The 23,216-nt window shown below is 37.3% G+C and overlaps 1 protein-coding gene across 1 annotated transcript; it reads right to left on the reverse strand.

Moving 5' to 3' along the window:
• Positions 1-9,430: 9,430 nt before the first annotated feature.
• On the reverse strand, positions 9,431-12,533 carry LOC108221301 (uncharacterized). The gene is made up of 2 exons (XM_017395189.2): positions 10,285-12,533; positions 9,431-10,181 (listed from the first exon to the last, which is right to left on the reverse strand). The coding sequence occupies exons 1-2, from the start codon at positions 12,531-12,533 to the stop codon at positions 9,431-9,433; spliced, it is 3,000 nt and encodes a 999-aa protein (XP_017250678.2).
• Positions 12,534-23,216: the final 10,683 nt, after the last annotated feature.

The raw sequence follows: 23,216 nt of genomic DNA on the forward strand, positions 1-23,216 counted from the left end.
GGATGATCTCTCCATCCTGGATTGTAGGTGTTGGAGTAGGGATTGTATTGTTGTCTCTGCTGAAAAGCATTTGCGTGCTCCATCTGAAAATTTTGTGAATTCTGAACATTGTAGGAACATTCGTTACCCATGTGGCCTTGAACTCCGCATACTTCACAAAAAGTACTGTTGATAGGAGCCATGGATGACAATGCATTAATACTCATAGGAGGAGTAGCCGCCGATTGTGAAGTCTTTAATGAATGGATCTCTTGAGTCAATGTAGCGAGTTGAGATGATAAAAGAGAATAAGCATCAACTTCAAGTTTACCCCCTTTCTTAGGTGCTCTCGGGTTATTGAAGTGATTTGCAGCTAGATTTGCAAGAAAAACATAACCATCATCAACTCCTTTGTCTAGAAAAACACCACCTGCAGCATTATCCACTGTGCTCTTCGTTTCGGAGTCAAGACCATAATAGAAGCGCTTGAGAAGAAACCACTTCTCAAGACCATGATGAGGACAAGAGCGTTGAATATCTTTGAATCTGTCCCATGCATCCTTAAGAGTTTCATCATATTCTTGTTTGAAAGTGGTCAACTTGTCAACCAAATCATTAGTTTTGTTGGGAGGGAAATACTCAGTGAGAAAGGCTTGAGCAATTGCATCCCACTCGGTCACATTGATATCATTTAACCACTTCTGAGCTTTATCACGAAGAGAAAACCCGAACAACATAACTTTTACTTGATCTGCAGTGACTCCTTGAAACTTGATGGTAGAGCAGAGCTGTTGAAACCTTTGCAAGTGAAGTGTAGGATCTTCAGTTGGAAGACCAGCAAACTGATTCTGTTGGATCATTGTGAGCAACGCCGGTTTGATCTCAAAGTTTGCTGCTTGAATATTTGGCATAGCAATGCCAGTAGGCACACCACTCGGAGAGGGCTGCGAATAATTCTTCAAAGATTTAACAGGAAGATCACCCATTTTAATCTTTGACTGCTGCTTCCCCTTCTTTTGTCGATCAAGGTATTGTTGTAAAGTAGTGTCAAAATCAGGATCAATAGGAGTTGATTCTGCGTCTCCTGTAGACCTGGGCATGAACAACTAAACAAGGAAAACAGTAAAAACAGTCTCAATTGGAACTAAAGCTCCAACGAGACAATGGAAACAATCTAAATAATCGAACTAAAATCTATAGAAAACTAGCCGTCTCCCCGGCAGCGGCGCCAAAAACTTGATGCGTTTTAAATTAATATCCGCAAGTGCACGGTGTCTGTTATTAGCAGAGACTAGCAAGTACGGGATGATCGTATCCACAGGGAGACAGGTTTCAAGAAATTCAATCTAATTATTGCAAATTGCTTCCGGAATAACAAAGATGAGTTTTGAAGATTTTTATATAACTAACAATGCAAATAAATGTGTTTTGAAAATCAATTAACTAAAGGTCTAGGGCAATCGGATTCACCATGCTTACACCAAACTGGCTTCTAAACTGAGATGATAAAAGTGGTCACGTAGCTAGAGTATGTCAGTCTCTCTTGAGTACTAACACTCTCGAAACATGATGACACAATTAACAACTCTTAGTAATTAAACTGGTCAAGTAATTAGAACATGTGTTAATCTCTCTCGAGTATTAATTTTCTCAGAACTCCAATGATGCTCTCGCATTCAAATTCATTCGGCTAATCGTATGTGTGCCTCTAATGGGTATTTTATCTCTCGATTTATTACCCTTATTCGCATACACTTAATCAATGATATTGGCCAATTACAGAAATTAAGCATTAAAACATATCGACTAGAATTACTTGTAATCGATCAAACTACTGTGAACATCATGCCAATACTATGGTGTAAATATGGATTCTCCTTACGCCCTAGAAAAGAATTACTCACTCATGCTAAGAATAGAAGAAGCATAAACAATCATCAAAGACATGTAGAGAGAATATATAAAAATACCTTAAACTTGTATTAATCAAGAACTCAATATCCAAGCTCAAAACCAAAAAGCTACCGTGTCTACGGGAGGAAGAAGATGATAGATCAAACCTAACTAACGTAAGTCCTATATATCTCCTTTTCCCCAAAACTAATAATAAAAACTAAAATAATATCTTTTTCTATTCCTACAATAATAATAATTGTTTTTAATGTTTTTGAACCAATATCTAAAATAGAGCTCCAAAGCAAAGTAGGATTAGTCTTCAAAATTCGCAGCTGTCTTTTCCTCTCTGTTTCTGGGATTTTCCAGTAGGATTTTGCTTTTTGGACTATCTCTGAATTAAAGAAAATCTCCCAAGCTTCGCGTGGGCTGTAAGATCATCCAAATCCGACATCCGGAACTCAAGATATGGCCCGAACAGTGCAGAAACCGGGTAGAGCCCAACATGATGCAAGTAATTATGCTGTTGGAGCAGTTCTTGGCCAAAGAAAAGATAAGGTGTTACATGCAATCTACTATGCAAGTAAAACCTTGGATGAAGCTCAAGTGAATTATGCTACTACTGAGAAAGAACTTCTAGCTGTGGTTTATGCCTTAGATAAGTTTAGAACTTATCTCATTGGTTCCAAAGTCATTGTTCACACTGATCATTCTGCGCTGAAATATCTTTTGGCTAAGAAAGAAGCAAAACCAAGGCTCATCAGATGGATTCTACTCCTCCAAGAATTTGACTTGGAAATCAAGGACAAGAAGGGTGCTGAGAATGTGGTTGCTGATCACCTTTCACGATTGCACTTCAAATCCAATGTTGCTGCTGACACTCCCATCGATGACTCTTTCCCGGACGATCACTTATTTGCTATCACTGCAGAAACTCCATGGTATGCAGACTTTGCCAATTTTTGTGTGAGTGGCTCTCACCCTCCAGATTTGACCTTTCAACAGCGGAAGAAGTTTTACCATGATGCTAAACAATATTTTTGGGATGACCCTTTCCTGTATCGGAAGTGTGCTGATGGAATCTTTTGTAGATGTATCCCGGAATCTGAGGTTAATGACATTCTTCAACATTGTCATTCTTTGGCATGTGGAGGACATCATGGCCCATCTAAAACTGCTGCTAAGGTACTTCAATCAGGTTTCTTTTGGCCTTCTCTATTTAAAGATGCCCGTGCCTTTTGTGTTGCTTGTGATGCTTGTCAAAGAACAGGGAATATATCTAAACGTCACGAGATGCCACAAACCGGTATTTTGGAGGTTGAGTTATTTGACGTATGGGGCATTGACTTTATGGGACCTTTCCCAACTTCTTGTGGAAACAAATACATCCTAGTTGCAGTTGACTATGTATCTAAATGGGTAGAGGCTATTGCATCACCAACCAATGATTCCAAGGTTGTTATTAAACTTTTCAAAAAGATTATCTTCCCACGTTTTGGAGTACCAAGGGCTGTGATTAGTGATGGTGGATCTCATTTTCACCAGCGACAATTTCAAACTCTATTGAAGCAATATGGTGTTACTCATAAAGTTGGCCTAGCTTATCATCCTCAGACAAGTGGCCAAGTGGAAGTCTCAAATCGTCAAATAAAAAGTATCTTAGAGAAAGTGGTGGCCAAGTCTCGAAAAGATTGGAGCTTGAAGCTAGATGATGCTTTGTGGGCTTACAGGACAGCTTATAAAACCCCCATTGGAACTACTCCGTATCGGTTGGTCTATGGCAAGTCATGTCACCTTCCAGTTGAACTTGAACATCGTGCTTTTTGGACTATCTCTGAATTAAAGAAAATCTCCCAAGCTTCGCGTGGGCTGTAAGATCATCCAAATCCGACATCCGGAACTCAAGATATGGCCCGAACAGTGCAGAAACCGGGTAGAGCCCAACAAATCCGATTTTTCATAGAATTTAGCTCCAAAAATAGATCTTTTTGCTCAAATCCTTCTCAACTTAGAAATTCTTTATTTCCTACAATAAAACATTAAAGTCTATTAATAACAATCCAAATCAGTGCAAAATATAATGAAATATGAGAATAAAATCATATAGAATATATATAAAAATATATTCTATCAAACATCCCCACACTAAGCTTTTGCACGTCCTCGGGCAAATAAGCGAAATAAACTAAGTTCTAACTAACTAGCACCACTTTCGTAGATGACACGATTGCATTGAGCGTATGCAACAAGCCGTTAAACCCCTAGGCAGCCCTATGATGTGTTATTTTATAACTAACCGCAAGCGCACGGTGTCTGTTGTAGTGCAGACTAGCAAATGCGGGTCGTATCCTCAAGGAGACAGATGCTATCAATCTTATTCAGTTATATTCAATTGTTTCCAGATCAAAACGATTATAAAATATATTTTAACTAACTAATACAACTAAATAACACTAGCTAAAAAGACAAGAAAATAATATATTAAAAATCCAGGGCAATCAGGTCCACCATGCTTACACAATAATTGGCTTCTAAGCTAAAGCAATTAAAGTGGTCATGCAACTAGAGTTTGTTAATCTCTCTCAAGTATCAACACTCTCGAAACATGCTTACACAAATAATCACTTTTAGTAAGTCGATTAATCAGGTAATTAAAGCAAGGTTAATCTCTCTCAAGTATTAACGCTTTCAGAAATCCAATGATGCTCGCGCACTCAAATTCAATTCTGCTAATTGTATGTGTGCCTCTAGTAGTATATCTCTCGATTATACTCCTATTCGCATAGAATCAATTCATGATATCGGCCGATTACACAAATCGATATTAAAACATATCAATTAGAATTAACCAATCAAACAAATCACTGTAAAATCATGCCAACATCATAGTGCAAACATAGCTTCCCCTTAAGCCCTAGATAACACACTACTCGATAATAATTAAACAAGTAAAACAACTAAGACAATAAAGAGACATAATAAACTAATAAGAGTAGAGAAGAAAACTATAGATTAAAACCTTTAACCTCCATTGTTGTCACATCCATGGAAGTCATCGTTCCTCCTGCAAGTCTCTAACCCTAATTCTCTGTAAAAGTAGCGTATGTAACTAATGTCTATTCTAATGGTAATCTCTAATAACAAAATCTGATCTTCTTTCCATAATAAAAGTCTTTCTAATATTTTAAATCAATATACAAAATAGAACTCCAAAACCAACAAGGATTCTCTCTCAAAATTCGCAGCTTTCTTTTCTTCTCTGTTTTCGGGCTTTTCCAGTTGGACTTTGCTTACTGGACCACTTCTAAATAAAAGGGAATTCCAAGAGCTTCGCGTGGGCTGTAAGATCGTCCAAATCCGACATCCAGAACTCAAGTTATGGGCCAAACAGTGCAGAAATCGGGTAGAACCCAATTAATCCGAATTTTAATAGAAATTAGCTCCAAAATAGCTAATTTATCTCCAAATCCTTCTCAACTTGGAATTCTTTATTTCCTACAATAAAACATTAAAATATATTAAATAAATATCCAAATCAGTGCAAAATATAATTAAATATGAGAATAAAATCATATAGAATATATATAAAAATATATTCTATCAAACATCCCCACACTAAGCTCACTACACCATAAAAGGCTTATAGCAACGCGGAGAAACCATTGCGCAAAGTGCTATATATGTTGCAATAGGTTCAATAGCAACAAAAGTGCCAAATTTTGGCGTTGCATCTGACCGCGTTGCAATTGGTGGATTTAGCAACAAATATATCCCCATACAGCAATGAAATTAGTTTATTGCAATAAATCGATATAGTAACAAATGTTTGTCTACAGCAACGCATTCCTTGTATTGCATTAGCTTAATTTTGTTTCATTTGGATGACTTTAAGGCAACAAATATTAGACCAATTGCAATGAATTTTAACCAAGATTTTCGCCCGTATTGCAATATTTTAATATATTTTTGTGCAACAGATTTCGATGCAATAGCAACAAATTTTTTTTTAAAAAAAATGAAAATGTCATTGCTGCAAATACAAATAGCCAGGCATATAGCCACAAATTTCAATTGTCACAAATTTCCACAGTCAATTCAGAATTCTAATTTGCATCAAGTAGCTGCCAACAATCCAAAAGCGGTACCATGACCGTGACAATATAGTCTAGACATAATTCTAAGTCGCATACTTAAATAAGCCATATAAGACATAATTTAAACAAAAGACTTAGTCTAAGCTAGACGGAGCTAGATAAATTGCTAAGTTAATGATATACGACATAACAGAGGATCAGCTAGGCAGAGCCATCTCCATCATCTGAACCGATCTCATCATCTCCGTAATTGGCAGCTGATCCATCCCCATCGCCTACATCGTCATCATCTTTGTCACTGGCAGATCCTTCCCCTTCTTTTCCATCGTCCTCATCATCTGATCCATCAGTTTGGCCACACAATTCTTCTACATTGACATTTAAATTGGGATTCATTTCTGCAAGTCTCCCCAAAATTTTCCCGAGTTTCTTATTCATCTTGTCATCCATTTCAGCAGCTATTTCTTTCCTCATCTTTTCCAGGTCTGCAGAATCTGTGTGACCAATATTTTCCGGTTGTTTCTTTGCAGATTTCCTTGTTCTGCCGGTTCTTCCTACCAACCAGTTTGGTCCATGAGCTTCAAAATCAATCTCAGCTTCATCCTCATCATGATCAGATGGACGTTCTTCCAAATTTTCATCATTTTCCTTTTCTTTTTCCTTTTCCTTTTCCTAAAAGTATGCCAATGCATTAGTAGAGTTGTAGACACATAATCGGACAAAAAAACTGAATATATATATATACACACTATTTAATTAATACCTTCTTTTTATGACCCTCGCGTGTTTTTGTATACAACTCACGCTTGGCAGAACCTTCACCATCCAACTGAGCAATTTTCTATGATAAAAGAACATGCATGAGTATTTGTACAGAAATGAAATAGAATGCAGAAGAAATATTCTAGTGACTTAACATACCAATTCACTACGAAGCTGGGCAAAACTCTTACGACCAGCAGTATGAGTATCAATCACCTTCTTCCGATTTGCTACATTTTTTCCAGCTTTTTCCTCGACAAAATCATCATTCCAGTACCTCAGCAGAGCCATGAACTGTTCCAATGGAATATTTGCAGGCTTGCTTTTGATACGGTCCCTGTCATTGTTGAACTTCTTAAAGCATCGAGACTTAATTCGGCTTTTGTATACCCTCCAGTTGTCATCAAGCGTCCTCAATACCCAATCTTTCCCTTCGTCAGGAATAATGTACTTTGTCTAGTGAAGTCATTGATTAAAAATTTTAATTAATCATGTATTAAATAACTAGCAATTAGTTCATTTAACAAATATAGTGAAAAAGAACAAGACAATTATAAAAACAAAATATAGCTTTTTACCCTGACATATTCCCACCAGCCAGTTTTTTCTTCCTCTGGAACTTTAGACCAATTAACAAAATCAAGTGGAATATATAATCTTGCTATTGTCCCCAAGAAACTGCTCAATTCAGTAACTACTTTATCTTTCCTTGAGTATGGCTGAAAGTCAGAATTTAAGGAAACTACTGGCCTATCTTCGAGCTTCCTTGTGAACACATGATTCATCTTTGTAGGTCCTCTGCGCCTTTGATTTTTATTACTACTTTCACCTATATAAAAGAAGACACAAATAATTAGTTCAAGAGATCATTATTTATACTTGAGTGAAACCATTATTTAAATATGACAATAAACCTGTCTCAAATACACTTTCGATGATGGGCGCATTAGCCCCCTGATGACCCTCCACAATAGTCGCAGCCTTGTCATTTGTTTTTTGCTTTTTCACACCCCTTTTCTTTTCTGCTTGCATTGATAAGTATGTATCCATCGTACCAATTCCCTGATTGTTAGGAACCCTAATCAGCGTGGTAAGATCAACCGGTAGTGGAGGGGGTGGAGGGAGTATTGGATGGGGGAGTACTGGTGGTATATTCTCCCCATCAGCAGCCTTGAAAAAACACAAAAAAATAGGTAACCTCAAAATACAATCCAGAAATATATTAAAAAAACAAGAAAGTTAAATAAAACTAGCCATGTACCTTTTCAACATTGTTAACTGATGAACGGGTCACTCGTTTGACCGTGACCTCCTTCTCCTTTAGAACATTCTTTTTTTCCTACAAAATGAAAAATGGTCAAACATTAAAACTACGATTCCATATATGATATTATTTATGGAAAAAAAACAATGTCATACACTGAAAAGAATAACATGCACATCTTCCTCTTCACCTAAACTGTCATGTCCAGAAACATACTGCCTATCAAAGTTCAGTTCCAGATCTGACCATACCTCTACAACCTTTTTTCTTTTATTCTTTTTTAAATTTGCAGCTTCAGCCAGATCAGCAGCCTTCTCCTTCAATTTAAGTCTTTCTGCTTCTTTCCGGACTTCTTCCACTCTCATCCTTCTCTTCAATTCATAATCTGCAACTTTTTCCTACAAATGAAGCAACAAATTATAAACTAAAAAATATGTGTGATATCTTATGATATTATGAGATGAAAAGAACCAATTACCGTGCCACTTTCTTTTTCCTTCTCATTCTGAGTTAAATGATCTGCCTTCTCCTTTTCAGTTGATTTCATTTTCTCCTGAGGCTCACTTGCATTTTTCTTCTCATTTTCACTATCTTTTTTCCTTTTTCTGTTACTCTGTTGATCTGCGGGTTTCTTTTCAGTATTTCTTTTCTTCTCCAGCTCATATGCATCCCTGGCCAACTTGTTTTTTTCTACTTGTTGTTGTTTAAGATCCTGAACTGTCACAAACTTTCGTTTCACCTGGGAATCAACACCTGGAACAAGAGTACAAGAAAAAAAGATATAAATGCAGAAGCAATTTAAAAATTATTCACAAAACAAGAAATGTAGCAAAGTACAGTTTAATTACCTTCAAAAAACGAAGTCCTTGGCCTTACAATTACATGGGGTTGGGTCTGCCTTAAAGGCTCAATCGACTTGTCAATAACCGTGTCGACATACAGATCTAAGTAAGAACCATTGCTCATACCTTGTCCAAGACGAATTGCATCTGCATCCGTATCAATTAATTTCCAGCCACCGCCTTGTTTCTTTACATATACTCCTCCAATTTCATTATATCCAAGATCATCTTTTACATATTCCATGATTACCGTGTAGGAAAATTTATCAGGGTCAACAGCTTCAGCAATGGTGAAACAGCTTCCACGAGAGTACTTGTTTTTCTGAAACTCCCCCTTGTGGTAGAACCTGAGAAAAAAATAGTTGTCTGCCATTTCCTGAAAATAAGATAAACAACACAAGGTCATTAGTCCACATATTTTTCTTATATAAACAGAGCATGAGTTAACAAGTAAATCAGTAATCAGTACAAGAAGAAATCATTACAAACAAAGCATTCATTACAAACAAAAGTATTCATTACAAACAAAAGTATTCATTGAATTACAAGAAAAGGAAAATGACATAGCAAAAACTAGGAACATTAATCAGTCTAATTCATTCAATATCTTCATCATCAGCTTCATCTCCACTAAACGATTCACGGCACATTTCACCCGGCATGTCATCCCTGCACCAACTAACATCATCACGCTGGTTCTGCATTTTAAAGTTCAATCCTGTATCATGCACAGTGGGTCCATAAACATCCTCCAAGACATCAGTTTCGATGCCTATATTATCGTACTCCTTAGGTAATTTCTTTACAACAAAATGCAGATTATTTTCAATACAATCTTGAATATAGAAAATTTGTTGTACTTGAGTAGCTAGAACAAAAGGATCATCCTTTTGAATATTTTTAGAGAAATTGACGCGTGTAAGGCCATAACAGTCCTTATCCTTTTCATACCAACAACATCTGAATAGAACTACTGTGATTGCTCCCCAATAATCTACTTCAATAATTTCTTCGATTGCTCCAAAGTAAGTAACATCCCCAATTGTTGGATTTTTATCTTTAGAACTCGCAAAACAGGTGGTTAGTGCTGTCAAAATGACACCGCTATTTTGTGTAGTACACTTGGCATCTCTTTTCTTGGTATGGAATCTGAACCCATTTACGACATGGGCAGAATACTTTTTAGCTGCGCGTTGAGGGCCCCTTGACAAATTTAACAATTCTGATGAAGGTTCTTTCAATTTCTGCACCTCATCTTTCAACCAGTGGTGAAATTCTACTGTATGTGATTTTTCTCTTGCATATTTCTTTGACTTCCCATGACTTTCAATTAAGGTATGATGTTCCCTATTATTTAGACAACAAATTTTAATACAACATTGTACTAGTTTAAGGAATAACTACTTTATTTAATTAAATAAATACTAGGAACATATATATAAGAACGTACCCAAGTAGCTTTTCAATTTCTATGTTTCCACAGTTGAAAAGCACATATCGATGAACCTTAATCCAATCCTTGTCTTCCAACTCTACTGATTTACCATCTTTGTTTCTTCTTGACCCAATTGAGTATCCAACATGTATGTTCTGTTCATTCTTAGTTTTGATAGTATCATTTAGAAATCTAGAACAAAACGTGATACACTCATCTGCCAAATACCCTTCAGCCATGGACCCCTCCGGTTTACTCCTATTGCGGACATAAGATTTCAATTTGCACAGGTATCGCTCAATTCCGAACATCCATCTAAGGTGCACTGGTCCTCCAAATTCCAGTTCCTTACACAAATGAACTGGAAGGTGAACCATGATGTCGAAAAAGGCAGGTGGAAAGATTGTTTCTAACTGACAGAGGATTTCAATTATTTCCTCTTGCAACTTAGGAATATCCTCCAGGTCAATCACTTTGCCGCATAAACCCCTAAAAAAAGCACTCAATCTCAGCAAAGCCACTGCAACCTCTGGTTTTGAGGTCTTTACGACAGCAAATTGTAGTAAATACTGAAGCATAAAGTGTGCATCGTGACTTTTATACCCAAATATCTTTCTTTCAGCAATATGTACGCAGCGACTAATATTAGATGCAGTTCCATGTGGAAGCTTTGCATTCTTGAAAACTGAGCAGAAAAGCTCCTTTTCTTTTTTAGTCATGTCAAAAATTGCGGCCCTGATTTCATATTGATTGGTATCACTAATTCTGATAGGGTGAAGAGCCTTACGAATACCCATTTCCTGTAGATCTTTTCGAGCACTGAGATGATCTTTCGTCCTACCGCCAAGATTCAACAGAGTCCCTAATATTTTATCACAAATATTTTTTTCTATGTGCATTAGATCTAGATTATGCCTAACCAGGTTTTCCCTCCAATATGGTAATTCAAAAAATATGGACTTCTTTTTAAAGGGACACCCTGTCTCTCGTTTCCTTTTCTTTAAATCTCGCTTTCCGAAACAATTCTCATATCCAAATAATAGTTCTTCAATGTCCATTCCAGACAATGGAGGTGGAGAAACATCTGTTTCGACCATACCATTGAATCTTTTACAGTCGTACCTAAGCTTGTGGCCAGGAGGAAGGAACTTTCTATGATTCATGTAGACAACTTTTCGACTATGTTTCAAATAGGTTGAAGAAGTACAATAGTGGCAATTGGGACAACCTAACTTACCTTTCGTGCTCCACCCCGATAAAACTGCATACCCCGGAAAATCACTGATGGTCCATAATAGACTCGCGTGCAACGTAAAGGTCTGGTCAGCGTGGGAATCATAAGTTTCTAAACCTATGTCCCATAATTCTTTTAACTCTGCAACCAGTGGCTGCAAATACACATCTATGTCGTTACCAGGGTACTCAGGACCCGGGATTAGTGTTGATAAAATCAAATTTTCTGGTTTCATAATCAACCAAGGAGGAAGATTATAATTGACCAGAACAACTGGCCAGGTGGAGTGACTTATATTCATTGATCGGTAAGGATTGACACCATCTGCAGCTAATCCTAACCTCACATTTCGAATTTCTGCTGCAAATTTTGGATGACTAGCATCCATTGACCTCCACCCCTCTGCATCCGCTGGATGCCTTAACTTTCCGTCTTTTGTTCGCCCCACTGCATGCCACTTCATGAGTTCAGAATACTCTTTACACATGAAAAGCCGTTGCAGCCTTGGTTTTAGTGGAAAGTATCTCAACACTTTTGCGGGAATCTTAGAGCTGTTTTCTTGTTCTTTAGTAGAAAAAGGTGCACGGTTATCTTTCTTAGGGACTACCCACCTTGACGCCCCACAAAATTTACACTTAATTTCATCTTTGTTTTCAGCCCAATATAACATGCAATCGTTCGGACAAGCATGTATCTTTTCATAATCAAGGCCTAAATCTCTAATCATTTTTTTGGCAACACTAAAATAAGAAGGCAGGTTTACATTTGGGAAAGCTTCCTTCAACAATTGTAAAATACCGCTGAATGCAGACTCGGTAAAACCATGACTGCACTTTAATTGGTAAAGTCTGACTATGAAGCCTAATTGCGTGAAATTTTCAGACCCGGGAAACAGAGGTTGTTTCCCTTCCTGAACAAGCTTATAGAAGTCTTTTGCAGCTTTATTCATTCCATTTCTAGCTCTACCTTCATTGCGAATCATTTCATCAAAATCATCACCTAGGCCTATACACATATCAGAATCATCCATCCCTACATCATTAGGCTTTCTAAACTTGTCGGTTGACACTTCAAATATCCAATTACTAAATGATGGACAAGGACCATTAAACACGAGATGTTCATATACATTGTCCGGAGAAATCCAGAAACGGTTACTGCAATCTTTGCAAGGGCAGCGTAATTCATTTCCTATGGAGAAATTATCAAATGCATTCCTAACAAAATGTGTGGCACCATTACTATAACCCTCACTGTGCTTTGGCAGTGAAATCCAAGTCATGATTATTTTGCAATTTCACAAACCTATTTTCTACACAAGAAATCAAGCAAAATATATACATAAAAACAGAGTTCTCAAAACATAAATATTTATATACACAACACAAAATAACATATCATATATATCTCAACACAAACAACATATATATGCACAACACAAACGCCATTAACATATGAACACAAGTAATTTTTAAATAATAACAGTCACAAATGAAGCCCTAATCAACAAATTAACAAGCCCTGATTGAAGCCCTAATCAACAAACAAGCCCTAATCAACAAACATGCACTAATTGAAACACCCATTTCGATTTACTAACAAATAAACATCGATTGAAGGTGTATGATTGATTTGGGGAAGAAAATCGACTTATACAGTTCAGTTATTTACCTGGTAGCTACGAGCTTCTGTTGTCCGAGCTTGAATATTCGAGCTTGATACTTTTTCTAGCTTGAATCTTCGAGCTTGAATCTCCCAGATAACCTAGCTGCTTGAATCTCCTCTTTCTCTCTCGCCTTCTCGATCGTCTCTCTCTCCCTGATGAGCTGCTTGTAATAATGTATCTATGTAATCTATGTAATATTATTACAAGTCAAAGTGTTAGTACAATGTATGTGTGTTGACTGGGGTGGAAAATAGCCCGGCAAAAGAAAAAAAAGGAAACCCCGCTTATTTTTTGAACCCGGGAAATTTTGGGCCCAAAATTTGAACTCTATTGCAACAACTTTAAAAACCTGTTGCAACTGTTATAGATTTTTCGAAAAATTACACTCATTTGTAACATTTTTTAAAAATATTGCAACAGCTATAGGTCTGTCAAAACTTGATAAGAAATAGCAACGATTTATGAACAAAATTCAGACTTGGCGTTGCTATAGCCCTTTTATGGTGTAGTGGCTTTTGCACGTCCTCGGGCAAATAAGCGAAATAAAATCTAAGTCCTAACTAACTAACACCATTTTCGTAGATGACACGATTGCATTGAGCGTATGCAACAAGCCGTTAAACCCCTAGGCAGCCCTAGTAGGACGAGTTTTGTCTCGTGAGGGTTTATAGTGAATCTACCCACAAAATTCATTATTTTCTACCAAGTCTCAAACATGCAACTAATATGAATGCAAACTAAATGAATATGTCTAAAAACAAATCATGAAAGCATCAACCTCGTCAATATATATCCTCAGAATATGCAACAATCAAGGCATTCATCTATCTCACACATTAGTCAAGCAACTCTTCCACTGCAAGTACGGAGTGCATCGTGTGTGCTCAACATGCTCTCTAGTGAAATAAAACAGAGACCAACAAACTTCAACAGAGTCTTAACCATGAGTCGTTAATCAGAATAATGCTTAAACACTTCGTTACATTAGAGTCAACTACTGCTCAGGGTCGCAAAAGAACTTCTATGCCTCTCTTATTTTTTCCAATTTTTTTTCGATTTTTTTTCATGCTCGGGCTAAGGTCGGGACGCTTCTCAGGGTAAGTGAGTTACGACCACCATAAGACTTTGCTAGCTCTTTTTTTTCTCTTTTTTTTTTAATTATTTTTAAGTCAAGTAATTCTCCAGTAATCAAGGGTTATGAAAAGTCACCAAGAAAATTTATTTCTAGTACAATTGCACTTAATACCAGCACAAGTACATGGATCGTCCTTTTCAAGATTTACCACCCGTTGATCTCAAAGGAGTACTCGATACTTTATTTGCAGTATTCTATTTTATTTTATTTTTTTTTAAGAAAGGCATATACATCCTAAAGCTCCCCTAAACTTAAGATTTACATACTCTAAGCTTAAAAGGGAATAGTCAAAATTCTACACTCGACTCATAGATAAAACTCAAGAATTAAGTTAGTCTAAGTCTTGTCTCTAGAGCATTTTATAGTGTATTTAAAATTTCCGCACAAGCAATTTCTAAGCATGCAAGACATCACATATGATCAAGACTACTAGCCAAGAAATTATGCGAATAAAATCATCACGAGAAATTAACTTGGTATTATTTACTTTCATGAAATTATGCAAGCTAAATGAAATTAAAAAAACTACTAAAAAAATGCATACAAAATTAATAACTACATGCTCTAATTTAAATGCAACTAACATGAATTTTCTAAATTTAAGACATGGCAATATACAATTTTTTTTCTAATTTTTCTAATTTTTTTTGAATTTTATAATATATATATATTTTTTTTTTGATTTTTTAGTCATTGAGGAACCATCCCCACACTAAAGTGGTTCATTGTCCTCAACGAACAAATATGATAGATATATGAAATATATTAATATAATTATATAATATTAATTAGAAAGAAAACTCCCCTGAAATTGCTTGAAATGGCTCTGGCTTTCTCAGAGTTTTATTGAAGTAATGAACTCCCCAAACAAATGCATTCGTTGGCACACCGGTTGGAATGTGGCTCCTAAATTCTTCCTCCCTTCAAGGGGTGTAAGGTTCAATTCCTACCAGCCTCATTTACGCAAGGATGATAAAATGTAATTGCCGGTTTAAGTAGTCTGTCTTCGTGTCCTGTGCGCGCAAAGACACCAGTACCTGTGCACCGCGGATTAGCAAAAGGACAAAAAAAATACACGCCCTGCTTTATTTCTTTTTTTTTTTCAAAAACAATTTTTCCAAAATTTAAATAAAACACTAAGTGTTTTAAATAAATTATTCTCCCAGCTGCAAATTTCCTGAAACACTTCAAAAAATTCATCAAGGCATCTCGTGGGAATAAAAAAAAATAAAAAAAAGTTTTTAAAATCCTAAGAAACTTACAAAAATATATTATATAATATAATTAACTTACAGAGACCTTGGGTTGCCTCCCAAGAAGCGCTCTTTTAAAGTCACTAGCTTGACTTTTTCAAACCACGTAGAAATAAACGTGGAGTATCCACCTTCTCGAACAAAACTTCGCCGCCACTAATAATATCATGAATATAATTAGTTGTTTTGATCCTGCAAAAATTCTCCAAACAAGCATTATTAAATTTAATTGTTACATTAAAAAATGATAATTGAGCAAGAGATTTCAAAAGTTTGGAGAAATTTGTGACAAAACAACGATAAAATTCACAGCCAGAAAAATAAACCCCCTGAATATTCACACGAGGTGGAGGCTCAGGTGGCGGCTTTTCGAAACTCCTCACTTTCTCAGGAGCTAGTTGAATTTCTTGGCTTTTCACATCAATGAATAAGGGATCAATGTCACTTTCCCCATCTTCCGAGAATTTAAGTACAAGAGCCTTTTGGAATAGATCACCCACCAAATTTTGAGAAAGATTTCCTAGGACAATTCTTGACATCTCTTCGACCCTGAAACATGTATTCTCATGCACAAGAGTAGAGGTTGGAGTAAAAGCAAATTTATCATTATCAAACCATTGATCCACTTTAGTCATGTCATCCATCCGAGTAGGCATTAGTATTTCAGGCATATATGTTGGAATAGACACAAGAACCAATTTTGCATTGCTTTCCTCGCTAACCCCATCATCAAGCACGTGGTCTACAACAACATCATCAATTTCATCATATATGGCACGATCCTCCTCTTTATCAGTAGGCACATCATCAACACAGATCGAGAAATTATCACACTCTTCATCACTTGCAAGTATGACAGTATTTATGCCCATCTCTGGTTGAATAGATGGAGAGGGTGAGGGGGATTCGGTTTGCCATGTAGTGGAAGAACTAGCCAACTGTGCAATTTGAACCTCCATCATTAGATTTTGAGTTTTTAGCTCATTGATCTCCTGCATCACTTCTTTCAACATCTCGTTAGTTTTTTTGAGCTTCCATAGCCACGTCAGTTAGAGAAAATTGTGGCTCTTCCGGTAGAGAATATTGATATTGTTGCAGTGGCTCATACTGCTCTTCATAATATTGTTGTTGAAACTGTGGTTGATCATGATATGAAAAATTCTGAAAACCATTATCCGTGTAAGAGAAAGTCGGTTGATCCATCCATTGTTGATCACAAGAGTTAGAATACTGATTGTACTCATATCCTTCTTGATAATCATTTGTTGGTCCCAACTGAGTATTCTGGGAATTGAAAATATTGTATGAGCATTCATAACCATAATGACCCTGAACACCACAAACTTGACAGAAGTTGTAAGTCTTCGGGGCAACTTGTGACATCTCATTAATACTCATCGGATACATAATAGGCTCTGTAACATTCAGTGAGGCATTATCATGAGTATATGCCTCCACCATGGAAGATAGACGTGCAAAATTATCAGCTCCCTCCATTGTAAACCTGAAAGAAAAACACAAGCCAAGAAAACGCAATAAAATCTACCTCACTTGGAACTAAAGTCCCAAAGAGGCAAATGAAACAATCTAAATAACTAAACAAAACTAATAGAACTAGCCGTCTCCCCGGCAGCGGCGCCAAAAACTTGATGTGTTATTTTATAACTAACCGCAAGCGCACGGTGTCTGTTGTAGTGCAGACTAGCAAATGCGGGTCGTATCCTCAAGGAGACAGATGCTATCAATCTTATTCAATTATATTCAATTGTTTCCAGATCAAAACATACCAATTGTTATTTTACACCAACTATGAGAAAGATTGTAGAAGGGGGGGGTTGAATACAATCTTTTACAAATTTAAAAGATTCAAGAATGATACACTAAGAACACAGTAAACAGAAAAACACCAAGTATTAAAAATACGGGTGGATTGAATGATCCACCCGTGAGATTTTATATAGAAGAATCTGTGGATTGTTTTACAATTCGCACAGCTGCTGGTTCATCACTCAAAACTAGTTCTAACTCTCAGATTTTTCTCTCAAGCAATTTGAACAAGTTCAACTGATGCTACTAACTTGGTTATATACTCCAAGTTTTACAAAGCTTTTAGCTAGATTACAAAATGCACTCTAATCTAAAAACAATGCTGCACATCTTTGTCTTATGCATGCTTTCTGAGATGTCTTCATCTTTGACCATCATCTTGATTTGATCCAGATTGCATTGCATGAGATAAGTATGTTTCTGCTTCTTCTTTATTTTCCTAATTAGGCTTCCATGTCTATTTTAGTGTAATTCGATCCATGTGATTTGTCAGACTTAAGCTCTAGTCACTTTCAACTGCTCTTTGCTTCATCAGTTGAAAGTTCTGGTTACTTTCAACTGCTCTTGACTTCATCAGTTGAATGCCCGGCTCATCAGTTGAATGAATTACAAACTTCATCAGTTGAATGCTGTTTCTGTCTCATCAGTTGAATTCCTCAGCATCATCAGTTGAACACTTTGTCTTCAGTTGAATGCTTGATTTTCATCAGTTGAAACATCATCCAGTCTTCATCAGTTGAATAGTTACATCTCATCAGTTGAATATCCTTCACTTAGATAAAATTACATGGCATTGGATATTTACAATTAGCCATCCTATTCTACCCATCCGTTGATAATTCCCAAAGACAAGAAACATAACAATTACAACTGAAATTTGATAAAGGTTCTAAGTAAGACATGTTACAAAATGTTTATGTTATCATCAAAAATTATTGATTCCTAACAATCTCCCCCAATTTATGACTGGAGAAGATGCAGACATAAATTCTACACTTGATGATAACAAAAACATTAATAAAATAAAATGCAGAATTTAAATACAAGAGTTAGAAAAGATTACAGATGATTATGCTCCTCTAGACTGAGCAGTTACTTGTTCCTAGAAGATCTTCTTCTTCTGGACTTAAGTTTTTCTTCAAGAATATTAATTTGCTTCTGAAAGATCCTGTAGAACCATTCTTCATCACTATCTTGTCTGTTGAGCTTGGATTGGAGAGTCTTCAGAGTATTCAAGCTAGCAACCTTGAGTTGATCTTTAGGTCTGAAAAATCTCCTAACACCTTGATTGTCCCTAAATTCCATAACTGGAGTAGGTTCATGATGAATTTTCTTTCCAGTGTAGGGAATTTTCAGCCTTCTTTGTAGACTAGCATCTGAGTTCCATTCCTTCCTGATCTCAAGGATTCTCTTTAGTACCATTTGCTTTGCAGGTGGTGTAAATCCTCCAGTCCTCTTCATAGATCCATATATTTTTGTTAGAGAACTGAATCCCTCAGAATTCAGAACTCTGTGAAGAGGCCAGATGACATCACCCTTGTTTTTGTAAGAGAATACCAATCTTTCAGGTAACTTTGAAGTTGCTTCTATTCCTCTTACTTCTTGAAGATCATCCAGCTCCAGCTCCAACTCAGAAATTTCTTCAATGTTAGCAATGATCAGATAGTCATCAGGATTTTCAGGTTCTTTTGGAGGTTTAGGAGGGTTAGCCATCTTCTTAGCAACAGACTTGACTTTCTTCTTTGGCTTGGAAGGTTCTTGAACAAGAAAAGCTGGAATTGGGATATCTTCCAAGTCAACTGGCTCCTCCTTTGGCATTATTGGCTCATCATGGAAGTTGACATCTGGATGTACCACTGTGGTGTCCTTGATTGGAGAAGAAGGCTTTGAGATAGGCTTTTCTGGCACTTCTTCTCTTCTCTTGGCTGCCTCAGGCATCTTAGTCTTAGATTTGACTCTCTTTTTCTTTGGAGAAGATTCAAGAGGCAATCTTTCCTCATTTAAAAGCTCAGCTGCCAACTCCTCTTCCAGCTCAATAGCATACCTTTCATCAACCTCTATTTGATTTAGAGAGAGTTGAGATTCAAACTCCTCTTTTTCACATTCTCTGGCCACCTCTTCAGCTTTTGCATATGAGTAATGAGGATGGCCAGTTCCAATAAACAACTTCTGGCCTTCTCTGTAGATGATGGCAAAATGAGCCTTTAAGGCCACATCTGCACAATCTTTATAACTTTTGATTTCTTGGCCCAAAAGCTTGTATTCATTTTTGTCAGGCCTGGCTAAAGGAAAGTAGATTGAGCTTGAGTCTTTTCCAGGCCTGGAGTAACCACAATTGTTTGGAAACAGAGTTGGCTTGAACTCATTCAGAAATGATGGCTCACCCTTCTCTGTCTTGGAGGGAATAACAATCTCAGGTGTAATCACCCTGAGAATTGTGGTTGTGGTTGGAAAAGAGATTTGAGCTGTAGTGGCTGTAGAAGATGTAGATGATTTCTTGCCCAATTGAGCCACTCTCTTTGCAATGGAGTCCAATTCTTTCATCCTTTCAATCTTTTGCTTTTCCCTTTCAGTGTGGAAAGGAGGAGGAATTTGACTGATTAATTCTGCAGGAGTTGGTAATTCTTTCTCCCCCTTTTTGTTAGCAGCAAGTGTAAGGGATGGACTGGGAAGAGAAGCACCAGAGGCAAGAAGAAGATGTTGAAGGAGTCCAGTCTGAATTCTTTGATGCTGCAACATCTCATCCATTCTAGAGTTTAAGATATAGACATTGCCTTCCAGAGCTTCTACTTGCTTTTCCAATTGCAGTTGTTTTTGCTCAGAACCAGAAATAGCTGATTTGACCTGAGCTGGAAGCTTTTCATCAATTTGTTTGGTCAGATCAGTCTTAACAGAGGCAATGAGACAATTGAGATGCTCTATCTCTTTCTGAAAGTGGAGAGATTGATATTTGTGAAGCTTGAGGTTTTCCAAAGCTTGACTGGCAATGGTGGCAGAGATGGCTTGAGAGGAGGATGAGCTTCCAGGTTGTGATTGAAGAATGGTGGAGGCTTGCCTTTCCAGCTCCATGCTGACAACCATTGCATTTGCAGACTGCATGGAGAGCCATGAAGGTAGAGAAGTGGTAGGTTGTTCACCAAGGGATTCCTCAAGAGCATCATTGAGGTCTTCATCACTATCATCATATTGAAAATCATCTCCAGCATTGGCAGGCAGAGCTGTAAATGCCTCCTTTGCTCTAAGCATAGAAGATGTAGTGTGAATTAGATTAAGGTGCCTCTCAGCTGCTTGATTGTCCAATCTGGCAAAATCTTGAATGGAAGACATTCCATGAGTAAAAGTCTCAGGGTCTAGTGAAACACCATCCAGTATGGATCTGTATTCAGCTTGAAACTCTTGTTCACTAAACCCTTCACTGACACCTGCATTTCTCTCAATTTCTCTCTTTTCTTGCATCAAGGGCTCCCCTTGGCTCACCACACAACTCACCTCTCCCTCACTTACCCTTACTAAAGGGTCACTCATATCCTCTCCTTTTTCCTGGCTAGAAGAAAATGCCAGACTCTCCACACCCTCTCCTTTTGCCAGCTCACTAGGCTGCCTCTCCACTCCATAGCTCACTCCACTCAATCCTAAAAGTGTTTGTGCTACCATGTGATCAACTGCTGTAGAAGAAGGTAAAGTAATTGAAGTAGCAGCAGTTGTCAACTGATGAGAGACATCAGTTGAAACATGAGTAGAGGATGCATTCAACTGATGAGAGCTGTTAAGCATATCAGTTGAAGGACAAACACTTGTCAACTGATGAGGAAGATCAGTTGAAGAAAATGAAGAAATAGGTTTAGAGGCTGTAATAGTTGAGTCTGTGGTGATTGATTTTAAAGGAAAATCCACAGAACACACTGTTACAGAGGAAGGAAATGGAAGAGAAAGATCCAACAAATCATCAAAATGATGATGATCAATCTCAGAAGGGGGCTTCTCCATGAAATCCAAAGATGGAGAATTTACAAGTGTGGTGTGAATTAATTCCACATCCACAGAGGAGGTTGGGGATTGTGTTTGAGCAGTAGAGATGGTAAGATCATGAATATGGATGATTGGTTGAGATGAAGAAGGGGGCTGTGACTCCACATTTATTGGAGTCACATCAATCTGACTTTGAGAAGTTAAAGGCATAAAATCCAGAATGGATGCCTGTGTGTGTGCAGAGTGCTTCAGTTTGTCACTTCTTGGCTTCTTTCTCCCATAGGCTTTTATTGGTGAAGAAGTGGTGTCCCTCCCCCTTTTTGACTGTGTCCTTGGCTGAGGACTGTTTTCAATAACAACATCCTTTTGGGAGGATGCTGCTAGGGATGTGCTTAAATCCATATTAACATCTACAGTCTTTTGGGAGACTGCAGAGTGGCTAGGCTGGTTAGCACTCACCTCTCCATCCTTATCCTTAGGGTTTCTTTGATGATCACCCTTTCCCTCCCCCTCACTTCCTCCAATCACACTCCCCTCAGGCTTGTGTTTCTTAGTTTTTACAACAGATGCCTTTTGGGAGGCATCTGAGGTTGGTTTAGAAGACTTGGTTTTAGAGGGTTTTGCTACTTGTGTAGGCTGTTGATGGGCCTCTTCAACAGCCCTGATAGCAGAAAGCAAAGAAGTTGAGGGTTGAGAGAGAGTAGTAGGAAAGCCATGTACCTCTTTGTGCTTTCCAGCCTCCATTGTTGGCAGGTACACCACCTCCAAGGAGGGGTATAAATTCATCCTAAAGAGGTCTTTAAAGACTCTCTTTTCCTGCACAAAACTGGGAAGCTTGGCTTCCTTGTTAGTAATAACTAGCTTATCATTGAGATGATTAGCTAGCATCATAAGAAATCTGACATAATATATATTCCTAGGTCTATCAGTTTTATCACCTAGTTTCTCCCCAATTTCTTGGATCATCAAACCACCAAAGTTGAAATATTCATTAGTCAGGTACATGTAAAGCATTTGTAAGATCTGGGAAGTAAGAGCATTGAAATTACTAATCTTACCAGAAAATGCCTTAATAAAAGCATCACATAAATAACTCCATTCTCTCCTAAGACCCCTTCTTTCTATTTTACCTAAGGCATCAGTTGGCAAAACATAATTCATGGCATAAAGTAAATTAACCAACTGATTATCACTAGGCAAAGATAAAACAGTATTTTCAGGAATCTTAAAGCATGCTTTCATAACATCAGCATTAACAGAGTAAGTTTTATTATTGACAGAGAAAGTTAGAGTTTCATGCTCACTATTAAACTCTGCAGAGGTCCACATTTCCTCAACTATTTCATGGTAGATGATGGGAGCTTCAGTCATAGCATAAGAGAGCTGGCTTGACTTGATGAACTCCATCATCCTGTGGTACTCTTTCTCCTCCACAGCCTTGGTATCCACAAATGACGCAAAGTTGTTCTTCTCATAGATAAACCCACTTGGTGCAGTGTACTTCTTCATTGGTGCCATTGCAGTTACAGAGAAAGCTTGAAGAAGAATTAGAACTTGTTTTTGCACAGAGAGAGAAGAGAGCTTTGAGAATTCGAAAGAGTAAGATGAAAAGAAATGAAAATAGATTAAAACACTTAAATACTTTCTCAGAAAATTGCTGTGATTGGCTGAGAAATTACCGTTGAGAAGAAATTACTCTTATTTATCTCTACAAAAATTACACACACGATCGTGTATATAAAGTAAGAGAGAGACAAAAGAAATTTCAACGGCTAAGATCTGATAATACTTTCAACGGATGAAATAAGCGCCTCTTTAAACTTCCTAGTCAACTGATGAAGATCAGTTGAAGGTGTCTTCAAC

The sequence above is a fragment of the Daucus carota genome, chromosome 5 (assembly GCF_001625215.2).
Source record: "Daucus carota subsp. sativus chromosome 5, DH1 v3.0, whole genome shotgun sequence".
Lineage (NCBI taxonomy): Eukaryota > Viridiplantae > Streptophyta > Magnoliopsida > Apiales > Apiaceae > Daucus > Daucus carota.